This window comes from Hyla sarda, chromosome 5 (assembly GCF_029499605.1).
Source record: "Hyla sarda isolate aHylSar1 chromosome 5, aHylSar1.hap1, whole genome shotgun sequence".
NCBI classification, from domain to species: Eukaryota; Metazoa; Chordata; class Amphibia; order Anura; family Hylidae; genus Hyla; species Hyla sarda.
Window position 1 is genome coordinate 375,150,160 of NC_079193.1, and position 13,071 is coordinate 375,163,230.

General features: G+C 44.0%; 1 protein-coding gene across 7 annotated transcripts in view; it reads right to left on the minus strand.

Annotated features, from left to right (window-relative positions):
* Nucleotides 1-13,071, minus strand: part of LOC130274471 (serine/threonine-protein phosphatase 6 regulatory ankyrin repeat subunit A-like) — a 158,268-nt gene that overhangs the window by 80,467 nt on the left and 64,730 nt on the right. For 6 of the 7 annotated variants that reach the window (XM_056522854.1, XM_056522853.1, XM_056522855.1 and 3 more), the window contains 2 exons: nucleotides 11,035-11,133; nucleotides 6,335-6,535 (listed from right to left, as the gene is read on the minus strand). In XM_056522854.1, coding sequence (XP_056378829.1) covers nucleotides 6,335-6,535; nucleotides 11,035-11,133 — 300 coding nt within the window. Of the gene's footprint in view, nucleotides 1-6,334; nucleotides 6,536-11,034; nucleotides 11,134-11,521; nucleotides 11,551-13,071 lie in introns of those variants that run through there. The other variant, XM_056522859.1, reaches the window with a different exon arrangement.

Genomic DNA, 13,071 nt, shown 5'->3' on the forward strand with positions numbered 1-13,071 from the left:
TTGTAGTTTTGCAACATCTGGAGGGCCCCAGTTTGGAGACCATTGTATAATGGTCTCCAATCTGTGCTCTTCTAGCTGTTGCAAAACTACAACTCCCAGCATGCACTGACTGTCCAGGCATGCTGGGAGTTTTAGTTCAGCAACATCTGGCCCTTCAGATGTTGCCGAACTACAACTCCCAGCATGCCCTTCAGCTGTCTGGGCATGCTGGGAGTTGTAGTTTTGCAACAACTGGAGACACACTGGTTGGGAAACATTGTTTCTAACTCAGTGTTCCCTAACCTGTGTGCCTCCAGCTGTTGCAAAACTATAACTCCCAGCATGCACTAACAGACCATGCATGCTGTGAGTTGTAGTTTTGCAACATCTGGAGGGCCCCAGTTTGGAGACCATTGTATAATGGTCTCCAATCTGTGCTCTTCCAGCTGTTGCAAAACTACAACTCCCAGTATGCACTGACTGTCCAGGCATGCTGGGAGTTTTAGTTCAGCAACATCTGGCCCTTTAGATGTTGCCGAACTACAACTCCCAGCATGCCCTTCAGCTGTCTGGGCATGCTGGGAGTTGTAGTTTTGCAACAACTGGAGACACACTGGTTGGGAAACATTGTCTGTTTCTAACTCAGTGTTCCCTAACCTGTGTGCCTCCAGCTGTTGCAAAACTATAACTCCCAGCATGCACTAACAGACCATGCATGCTGGGAGTTGTGGTTTTGCAACAGCTGGTGCAGGGTACATTCACATGGGCGAGGCTTTTACAGTGGGTTTCTCGCATCTTGAGATGCAGCAAATTTTGCGCCGGGAAACTCGCTGTAATCCCCCGCCCATGTGACTGTACCCTAAAAACACTACACTACACTAACACAAAATAAAATAAAAAGTTAAAAACACTACATATACACATACCCCTACACAGCCCCCCTCCCCCAATAAGAACGTCCGGTACGCCACTGTTTCCAAAGCAGAGCCTCCAGCTGTTGAAAAACAACAACTCCCAGTATTGCCGGACAGCCGTTGACTGTCCACGCATGCTGGGAGTTTTGCAACAGCTGGAGGCACCCTGTTTGGGAATCACTGGCGTAGAATACCCCTATGTCCACCCCTATGCAAATCCCTAATTTAGGCCTCAAATGCGCACAGCGCTCTCACTTTGGAGCCCTGTCGTATTTCAAGGCAACAGTTTAGGGTGACATATGGGGTATCTCCGTACTCGGGAGAAATTGCGTTACAAGGTTTGGGGGGCTTTTTCTTCTTTAACCCTTCATGAAAAGGAAATGTTGGGGTCTACACCAGAATGTTAGTGTAAAAAAATTTAATTTTTTACACTAACATGCTGATGTTGCCCTATACTTTACATTTTCACAAGAGGTAAAAGGGAAAAAAGCCCCCCAAAATTTTTAACGCAATTTCTCCCGACTACGGAGATACCCCATATGTGGGCGCAAAGTGCTCTGGGGGTGCACAACAAGGCCCAGAAGGGAGAGTGCGCCATGTACATTTGAGGTGATTTGCACAGGGGTGGCTGATTGTTACAGCGGTTTTGACAAACGCAAAAAAAAAAAAAAAACCACATGTGACCCCATTTCGGAAACGACACCCCTCACGGAATGTAATGAGGGGTGCAGTGAGAATTTACCCCCCACAGGTGTCTGACGGATCTTTGGAACAGTGGTCCGTGAAAATGAAAACTTGTACAGCCCACTGTTCCAAAGATCTGTCAGACACCAGTGGGGGGCAAATGCTCACTGTATCCCTTGTTACGTTCCTCAAGGGCTCTCGTTTCCAAAATGGTATGCCATGTGTTTTTTTTTTGCTGTTCTGGCACCATAGGGGCTTCCTAAATGCGACATGCCCCCCGAGCAAAATTTGCTCTCAAAAAGCCAAATATGACTCCTTCTCTTCTGAGCATTGTAGTTCGCCCATAGTGCACTTCAGGTCAACTTATGGGGTACCTCCATACTCAGAAGAGAAGGGGTTACAAATATTGGGGGGTATTTCCTGCTATTATCCCTTGCAAAAATGTGAAATTTGGGGGGAAACACACATTTTAGTGAAAAAAAATATTTTTTTTTTACATATGCAAAAGTCGTGAAACACCTGTGGGGTATTAAGGTTCACTTTATTCCTTGTTATGTTCCTCAAGGGGTCTAGTTTCCAAAATGGTATGCCATGTGAGGGTTTTTTGCTGTTCTGGCACCATAGGGGCTTCCTAAATGCGACATGCCCCCCGAGCAAAATTTGCTCTCAAAAAGCCAAATATGACTCCTTCTCTTCTGAGCATTGTAGTTCGCCCATAGTGCACTTCAGGTCAACTTATGGGGTACCTCCATACTCAGAAGAGAAGGGGTTACAAATATTGGGGGGTATTTCCTGCTATTATCCCTTGCAAAAATGTGAAATTTGGGGGGAAACACACATTTTAGTGAAAAAAAATATTTTTTTTTTACATATGCAAAAGTCGTGAAACACCTGTGGGGTATTAAGGTTCACTTTATTCCTTGTTATGTTCCTCAAGGGGTCTAGTTTCCAAAATGGTATGCCATGTGAGGGTTTTTTGCTGTTCTGGCACCATAGGGGCTTCCTAAATGCAACATGCCCCCCAAAAACCATTTCAGAAAAACGTACTCTCCAAAATCCCCTTATCGCTCTTTCCCTTCTGAGCCCTCTACTGCGCCCACCGAACACTTTACATAGACATATGAAGTATGTGCTTACTCGAGAGAAATTGGGCTACAAATATAAGTATACATTTTCTCCTTTTACCCCTTGTAAAAATTCAAAAATTGGGTCTACAAGAACATGGGAGTGTAAAAAATGAAGATTGTGAATTTTCTCCTTCACTTTGCTTCTATTCCTGTGAAACACCTAAAGGGTTAAAATGATGACTGAATGTCATTTTGAATACTTTGGGGGGTGCAGTTTCCATAATGGGGTCTTTTGTGGGGTATTTCTAATATGAAGACCCTTCAAATCCACTTCAAACCTGAACTGGTCCCTGAAAAATAGTGAGTTTGAAAATTTTGTGAAAAATTGGAAAATTGCTGCTGAACTTTGAAGCCCTCTGGTGTCTTCCAAAAGTAAAAACTCGTCACTTTTATGATGCAAACATAAAGTAGACATATTGTATATGTGAATAAAATTTTTTTTATTTGTAATATACATTTTCCTTACAAGCAGAGAGCTTCAAAGTTAGAAAAATGCAAAATTTTCTAATTTTTCATCAAATTTTTGGATTTTTCACAAGGAAAGGATGCAAGTTACCACAAAAATTTACCACCATGTTAAAGTAGAATATGTCACGAAAAAACAATCTCGGAATCAGAATGATAACTAAAAGCATTCCAGAGTTATTAATGTTTAAAGTGACAGTGGTCAGATGTGCAAAAAACGCTCTGGTCCTTAAGGCCAAAATGGGCTTGGTCCTGAAGGGGTTAAAGGGGTGCTCCGGTGGAAAACTATTTATTATTATTTTGTTTTATACACAACTGGTGCCAGAAAGTTGAACAGATTTGTAAATTACTTCTATTTAAAAATCTTAATCCTTCCAGTACTTACGAGCTGCTCCAGAGGAAGTTGGATTTATTTCTGGCGTTCTTTTCCAGTCTGACCACAGTGCTCTCTGCTGACACCTCTGTCCATGTCAGGAACTGTCCAGACAACAAGCAAATCCCCATAGCAAACCTCTCCTGCTCTGGACAGTTCCTAATAGGGACAGAGGTGTCAGCAGAGAGCGCTGTGGTCAGACTGGAAAAGAACGCCAGAAATAAATCCAACTTCCTCTGGAGCAGCTCGTAAGTACTGGAAGGATTAAGATTTTTAAATAGAAGTAATTTACAAATCTGTTCAACTTTCCGGCACCAGTTGATTTGAAAAAAAATAGTTTTCCACCGGAGTACCCCTTTAAAGGGATTATACACCATAAGGTGATTTTAGCACTTACCTGCCATACAGTAATGGACATGTTTAGGAAGGATCTGCGCTTGTCTTGGGGCTAAATGGCTATGTTGTGAGATTACCATAATGCTGTGGCCAGCTGTTTGTGAACTGGCTATTTCCTGTTGGAGTTTCCTTCTTTAACTACAAATCCCATAGTCCCTTGTTTGTAAGTGTGAGGTCCCTTTCCTCACTCCCACACATCAGCCACGCCACCCATTGAAACACAAATGAGCTGCATTCCATCCGACAGACCAGTGTTTTCTAACCAGGGTGCCCACAGCTGTTGCAAACATATGATTAGCTGCAGAATGATCTCCCTCCCACCCAGTGGTTGCTCCATCCATTGAAGCAGGACATGCTTCCTGTCATCACTAGAGATGAACGAACTTACAGTAAATTCGATTCGTCACGAACTTCTCGGCTCGGCAGTTGATGACTTTTCCTGCGTAAATTAGTTCAGCCTTCAGGTGCTCCGGTGGGCTGGAAAAGGTGGATACATTTCTAGGAAAGAGTCTCCTAAGACTGTATCCACCTTTTCCAGCCCACCGGAGCACCGGAAAGCTGAACTAATTTATGCAGGAAAAGTCATCAACTGCCGAGCCGAGAAGTTCGTGACGAATCGAATTTACTGTAAGTTCGCTCATCTCTAGTCATCACCTGACTAGTGATGTAATGTCTCGGCCCACACTGCAACCTGGGAAAACCTAAGACGACAGTAATTTTGTATGCTGTTAAAAATAAATATTGGGGGAAAAAAACAGAAGAATTGTGAGACCACCATGAAACACAGACACAAACTCTATAATATGAACTACACCAACTTTACAGCCCCTGTAGCACAGTCAAATAAAATAAATTCCTGGAATACCCCTTTAATTGGGTGTAAGACTATAAAAGAGTAGTCTCCAAACTGTGAAGCCCCAAACATTGCAAAACTACAACACCCAGCATGCCCGGACAGCCAACGGCTGTCCGGGCATGCTGGGAGTTGCAGTTTTACAACATCTGGAGGGCCACAGTTTGGAGAGCATTGCTCTATATTGCATAGCGCCACCATAGGGGAAATGAAGTATTACACTGCTCATATTATAATCAGTGGGCCAGCCCTTGTATAATATGGGCATGTTGGCTCCTCCAAAGGGATAGACACTCTTTGCACAGCTCTCTGCTCTGTCCAATAGATAAGGATCCAGAATGGGGACCTCCTCTTTTTAAAGGGGTACTCCGTTGGAAAACAATTTTTTTTTAAATCAACTGCTGCCAGGAAGTTAAACAGATATGTAAATTACTTCTATTAAAAAAAATCTTAATCCTTCCCGTACTTATCAGCTGCTGTATGCTCCACAGGAAGTTGTGTAGTTCTTTCCAGTCTGACCCCAGTGCTCTCTGCTGACACCTCTGTCCATGTCAGTTACTGTCCAGAGCAGGAGAGGTTTGCTATGGGGATTTGGACAGTTCCTGACATGGACAGAGGTGGCAGCAGAGAGCACTGTGGTCAGACTGGAAAGAACTACACAACTTCCTCTGGATCATATAGCAGCTGATAAGTATTGGAAGGATTTCGATTTTTTAATAGAAGTAATTTACAAATCTGTTTAACTTTCTGGAGCCAGTTGATATGAAATTTTTTTTTCCCCACCGGGATTACTTCTATTAAAAATCTTAATCCTTCCCAAACTTATCAGCTGCAGTATGCTCCACAGGAAGTTGTGTAGCTCTTTCCAGTCTGACCCCAGTGTTCTCTGCTGACACCTCTGTCCATGTCAGTTACTGTCCAGAGCAGGAGAGGTTTGCTGTGGGGATTTGGACAGTTCCTGATATGGACAGAGGTGGCAGTAGAGAGCACTGTGGTCAGACTGGAAAGAACTACACAACTTCCTCTGGATCATATAGCAGCTGATAAGTATTGGAAGGATTTCGATTTTTTAATAGAAGTAATTTACAAATCTGTTTAACTTTCTGGAGCCAGTTGATATGACATTTTTTTTTCCCCACCGGGATTACTTCTATTAAAAATCTTAATCCTTCCCAAACTTATCAGCTGCTGTATGCTCCACAGGAAGTTGTGTAGTTCTTTCCAGTCTGACCCCAGTGATCTCTGCTGACACCTCTGTCCATGTCAGTTACTGTCCAGAGCAGGAGAGGTTTGCTATGGGGATTTGGACAGTTCCTGATATGGACAGAGGTGGCAGTAGAGAATACTGTGGTCAGACTGGAAAGAACTACACAACTTCCTCTGGATCATACAGCAGCTGATAAGTATTGGAAGGATTAAGATTTTTTAATAGAAGTAATTTACAAATCTGTTCAACTTTCTGGAGCCAGTTGATATGAATTTTTTTTTTTCCACCGGAGTACCCCTTTAACTTCTCCTTTCCTTGGGCCTTTTTTGCCCTCACCTTCCCTCCTTTGGGTTCCACTTGTGCTCCGTAGCCGAGTAAGGTCTGGACCACCTGGGGTTTGCAGTTCTCTACGGCGATGTGAAGCGCAGTGTAATTCTCCTTGGTTCTGGCGTCGACTTGCGCCCCCTTCTGCAACAGAGCCTTTACCACCGCGGTGTGCCCCCTCCTGGCTGCTGCATGGAGGCACAGCGCCCCTGACTGCAGGGATAACAAAGACACTTATTATTAAAAACAGACCAATAGCAATAAGAACAGTCATAACTAGCAGCCTAGAATTTAATTGTATTCATTATTCATGACTATATTTATAGCTTTAAAGGGGTACTCCGGTGAAAAACTTTTTTTTTTAAATCAACTGGTGGCAGAAAGTTAAACAGATTTGTAAATTACTTCTATAAAAAAATATGAATCCTTCCTGTACTTATTAGCTGCTGAATACTACAGTGGAAATTCTTTTCCGTTTGAAACACAGAGCTGTCTGCTGACATCATGAGCACAGTGCTCTCTGCTGACATCTCTGTCCATTTTAGGAACTGCAGAGTAAAAGGAAATCCCCATAGCAAACATATGCTGTTCTGGACAGTTCCTAAAATGGACAGAGATGTCAGCAGAGAGCACTGTGCTCGTGATCTCAGCAGAGAGCTCTGTGTTTCAAAAAGAAAAGAATTTCTGCTGTAGTATTCAGCAGCTAATAAGTACAGGTAGGATTAAGATATTTTAATAGAAGTAATTTACTAATCTGTTTAACTTTCTGGCACCAATTGATTTAAAAAAAAAAAAAGTTTTTCACTGGAGTACCCCTTTAAAGTCAACTGGTGCCAGAGAGTTAAACAGATTTGTAAATTACTTCTATTAAAAAATCTTAATCCTTCCTGTACTTTTAAGCAGTTGTATCCTACAGAGGGAATTCTTTTCTATTTGAATTTCTTTTTTGTCTTGTCCACAGTGCTCTCTGCTGACACCTGATGCCCGTATCAGGAACTGTCCAGAGCAGGAAAGGTTTGCTATGGGGAAATTTCTCCTGCTCTGGACAGTTCCTGATACGAAAAAAAAAAAAAAATGCTTTCCACCGGAGTACCCCTTTAATCATAGAAGAGGTGTACTCAGACAATGGCCGATGCTGGATACACTACCCAAAACAAAAGGCTTTCTATCGATAATTTACTTAGTTTGAGATGCATATGGGTAAAGATTTTTCACCAGTCCTCGGGAGCCGAGCTTATCATTTAGACCCTCCCCCGAGCACCTTGTTTGCATTGAATATATAAAAGATACAATCTCTTCATCTGATCTGCTCAACGCAAATTGTTTTACTAAAACTTGAAATCTTTTTGGGGTGTCCTTAAGTCACCCTATCCAAATAAATCACAAATGTGCATACATTGCTACACAGTCAGGTTTAAATAGAGATGACTAAATCTTATTGTGCAGCATTGTTGATCCAGAAGAAGTTAAAATAACACAACATTGGCAAGCATGCTCCACTGCAGGCTGCACTACAGAAGCACTCCTGGTTTGTTTGTTTTCTGCCTATTTTTTACACACTTACCATCACTAGTCCTACAGCCCCATCTGTTTAGTTACTGTAACTGGGTCATGTGTGTTCAAACCTCCAGCAATCAGGGGAACAAGCCGGGAGAAGTCCGGGCTCAGCATGCTTTCTCCCAGTCTCATGTGTGGTGACACGGGGGTGCAGGATACACTTGTCACTTCGTGACGCCAGGGCACCGTTAGCCTATACAGTGGTCCCTCAACATACGATGGTAATCCGTTCCAAATGGACCATCGTTTGTTGAAACCATCGTATGTTGAGGGATTTGTGCAATGTAAAGTATAGGACAGTGGTCTACAACCTGCGGACCTCCAGATTTTGCAAAACTACAACACCCAGCATGCCCGGACAGCCAACAGCTGTCCGGGGTCCGGGCATGCTGGGAGTTGTAGTTTTGCAACATCTGGAGGTCCGCAGGTTGAAGACCACTGGCATAGGAAGTTGTACTCACGTGTCCCCGCCGCTCCGGACCATCACCGCTGCCCTGGATGTCGCCTTCCATCGCTGTCGCCGCGTCCCCGGGGTGTCCCCGATGCTCCGGCAAGGCCTCTGCTTTCTGGCATCCTCGCTCTCCGTCGCCGCCATCACGTCGCTACGCACGCCGCTCCTATTGGATGACGGGACGGCGTGCGCAGCGATGTGATGACGACGATGGAGAGTGCCGACGATGCAGGGGATCCTGAAGAGGACGCGCCGGAGCCCTGAGGACAGGTAAGTGATCGTCAGCGGACCACATGGGGCACCGTAAACGGCTATCCGGTGGCAGCTGAAGCAGTCTGCGCTGCCGGATAGCCGTTTATGCGATGGCCCCGACATACAAAAGCATTGTGTGTTGATGCTGTCTTCATCGCATGTTGAAATTATTGTATGTTGGGGCCATCATAGGTCGACGGGAGGTCACTGTACATGGTCTGAGGTGGAGACAGCGTCTCCTGGGCCAGACACGGGGGGGGGGGGGGGGGGGGTTAAAAAAACACACCGACGTCAGGTTAGGAATAATTACCTTTTACTGAGCAGGTGTAGATGGTACAACACACAGTATGGAACAGAGTAGGAGGGATGCAGTGAAACCCTTGGAAGCTCTGTTGCCTTGCTGGGACCTATGGTGCTTTTCACCCACTTTAATTACAGAGATTTGAGACTTGAAGGTAACCCACGCTGTCTAAGGTTCTGGAAAAGGTCCAATTATAAACACTGCCAGGAATTGACTCACCACTGTACGGGGAACACTTGCAGAATGGCGTGGCTGACTTGTTTTAGAGTTTTTCTCAGGCTTCCCTCTGTATTCACCACACACGTCTTCCACCTCCTTTCCACACTGTAGGTCAGAATAAACTGCAACTTCTCCCCCCCTACACTATATACATGAGAATTTAGGAGTTCCCATTGGACAGGCAGGGTCACCTTATTACTACTGCATCTCCTGCTTAACCCCTTAAGGACTCAGCCCATTTTGGCCTTAAGGACTCAGACAATTTAATTTTTACGTTTTCCTTTTTTCCTCCTCGCCTTCTAAAAATCATAACTCTTTTATATTTTCATCCACAAACTAATATGAGGGCTTGTTTTTTGCGCGACCAGTTGTCCTTTCTAATTACATAACTCATTATGCCATAAAATGTATGGCGCAACCAAAAAACACTATTTTTGTGGGGAAATTAAAACGAAAAACGCAATTTTGCTAATTTTGGAAGGTTTCGTTTTCACGCCGTACAATTTACGGTAAAAATGACGTGTGTTCTTTATTCTGAGGGTCAATACAATTAAAATGATACCCATTATTACATACTTTTATATTATTGTTGCGCTTAAAAAAAATCACAAACTTTTTAACCAAATTAGTACGTTTATAATCCCTTTATTTTGATGACCTATAACTTTTTTATTTTTCCGTATAAGCGGCGGTATGGGGGCTCATTTTTTGCGCCATGATCTGTACTTTTTTTTGATACCACATTTGCATATAAAAAACTTTTAATACATTTTTTATAATTTTTTTTTTAATAAAATGTATTAAAAAAGTAGGAATTTTGGTTTTTTTTTTTTTTCCATTCACGCCGTTATTCGTACGGGATCATTAACATTTTATTTTAATAGTTCGGACATTTATGCACGCGGCGATACCAAATATGTGTATAAAAAAAATTTTTACGCTTTTTGGGGGTAAAATAGGAAAAAACGGACGTTTTACTTTTTTATTGGGGGAGGGGATTTTTCACTTTTTTTTTACTTTTACTTTTACATTTTTTTTTACACTTGAATAGTCCCCATAGGGGACTATTCATAGCAATACCATGATTGCTAATACTGATCTGTTCTATGTATAGGACATAGAACAGATCAGTATTATTGGTCATCTCCTGCTCTGGTCTGCTCGATCACAGACCAGAGCAGGAGACGCCGGGAGCCGCACGGAGGAAGGAGAGGGGACCTCCGTGCGGCGTTATGAATGATCGGATCCCCGCAGCAGCGATGCGGGCGATTCGATCATTCATTCAAATAGCGCACTGCCACAGATGCCGGGATCTGTATTGATCCCGACACCTGAGGGGTTAATGGCGGACGCCAGCGAGATCGCGGGCGTCGGCCATTGCCGGCGGGTCCCTGGCTTCGATCAGCAGCCGGGATCAGCCGCGCATGACACGGGCATCGCTCCGATGCCCGCGGTTATGCTTAGGACGTAAATGTACGTCCTGGTGCGTTAAGTACCACCGCACCAGGACGTACATTTACGTCCTGTGTCCTTAAGGGGTTAAAGGCACAGTACATGAATAACAAAAAGAATACAACAAACACCGTGAGAACAATAAAGTGCGTGAACATAGTGAACACCGTAAAAATTTTAACAGTGGGTCCAACAAAAGAGCAGCAGGCATGCCAGAGGAGATCCGCAGCCCACAGGACAGCCTTTGGTGCTGGGACACCACACATATCACGTGATCAAGACACTATAGCAAATGTGTCTTGATCATGTGACACATATCAGGAGGAGCGTGTGGCAGCGCTGACTTCTTCCGGCTAGTTCTCCTGGTCGGCGGAGGTAAAATGTCAAATGTTTTTTTTACGTGACAGGTACACTTTAAGAATATGGTATTTCGAAGGGTCCATTGAATGAGCACAACACTGGCATCAATACCGTACCCACCTTATTGGGCATATGTAGCAGGACGCCCTTCTTCAAGAATGTAAGAGCGGTTTCTGGATGCCCGCACTGCGAGGCGATGTGCATGAGGGTGTCGCCATCCTACAAGACAAATCCCGAGGAGCGTAAGGAAATGGGGAGGATCGTAGTTTAAAGTTATTGCGGATAAAAAAAATAATAAAATGCACCATGGATGATGAAGCATCTCTTAGGAGCTATAGGGGGCGCTAGTACAGCAGGTCGGGTTGCCACCTGGCCAGTATTTTATATTAAAAATATCGGCAAAGCAATGGCTGGTGTTTATCCAACCTATCCTCCAACTCCGGGAATGTTGCACCCTATACTATACCAGTGTTTCCCAACCAGGGGTGCCTCCAGCTGTTGCAAAACTACAACTCCCAGCATGCCCGGACAGCCATTGGCTGTCCCGGCATGCTGGGAGTTGTAGTTTTGCAACAGCTGGAGACACCCCTGGTTGGGAAACACTGACCTATACTATATACTACTATATAGTCCAACATGCTGGGAGTTGTAGTTTTGCATCAGCTGGAGGCACTCCTGGTTGGGAAACATTGACCTATACTATATACCAGTGATGGCGAACCTTTTTGAGCCCGAGTGCCCAAACCGTAATGCATGCCAACTTTTTTCCCCTCAAAGTGCCAGCACAGCAATTAAATCAGAATACACATTGGGTTGGTAGTATAGTTCCCCCACATTAGGGTTGGCAGTATAGTTCCCCCATATTAGGGTTGGCAGTATAGTTCCCCCACATTAGGTTGGCAGTATAGTTCCCCCACATTAGGTTGGCAGTATAGTCCCCCCCACATTAGGTTGGCAGTATAGTTCCCCCACAATAGTTGGCAGTATAGTTCCCCCACAATAGTTGGCAGTATAGTCCCCCCCACATTAGGTTGGCAGTATAGTCCCCCCCACATTAGGTTGGCAGTATAGTCCCCCCCCACATTAGGTTGGCAGTATAGTCCCCCCACATTAGGTTGGCAGTATAGTTCCCCGACATTACGTTGGCAGTATAGTTCCCCGACATTACGTTGGCAGTATAGTTCCCCCACATTAGGTTGGCAGTATAGTTCCCCGACATTAGGTTGGCAGTATAGTTCCCCGACATTACGTTGGCATTATAGTTCCCCGACATTACGTTGGCAGTATAGTTCCCCCACATTAGGTTGGCAGTATAGTTCCCCGACATTACGTTGGCAGTATAGTTCCCCGACATTACGTTGGCAGTATAGTTCCCCCACATTAGGTTGGCAGTATAGTTCCCCCACATTAGGTTGGCAGTATAGTTCCCCCACAATAGTTGGCAGTATAGTTCCCCCACAAAAGTTGGCAGTATAGTCCCCACACAAAAGTTGGCAGTATAGTCCCCACACATTAGGTTGGCAGTATAGTTCCCCTACATTAGGTTGGGAGTGTTCCCAAACATTAGGTTGGCAGTGTTCCCCCACATTAGGTTGGCAGTGTTCCTCCACATTAGGTTGGCACTGTTCCCCCACATTAGGTTAACACTGTTCCCCCACATTAGGTAGGCAGTATAGTCCCCCCACATTAGGTGCAGTATAGTTCCCCCACAGACATACAGCCTCCACCCTTATACAGTGTATGGCTGGAGGCTGTATGTCTGGCTAGTGTTGCTCGCGAATATTCGCAATGCGAATTTTATTCGCGAATATGGCATATTCGCGAATTCGTGAATATTCGCGAATATAGCACTATATATTCGTAATTACGAATATATATATTTATTTTTCAAAGTACACATCACAGTGATCATCCCTCTCTGCTTCCAGTTTGTGTGGTGTAAAGAAGGCTCTAATATTATTGTGTGAGACTGGTGTGCGAATTTTCGCATATACGAAAATTTGCATATGCTAATTTTCGCATTTGCGAATTTTGTGAGACTGGTGTGCGAATTTTCGCATATACGAAAATTTGCATATGCTAATTTTCGCATTTGCGAATTTTGTATATGCTAATTTTCGCATACGCGTATTTTCGCATATGCAAAAATAAAACGCG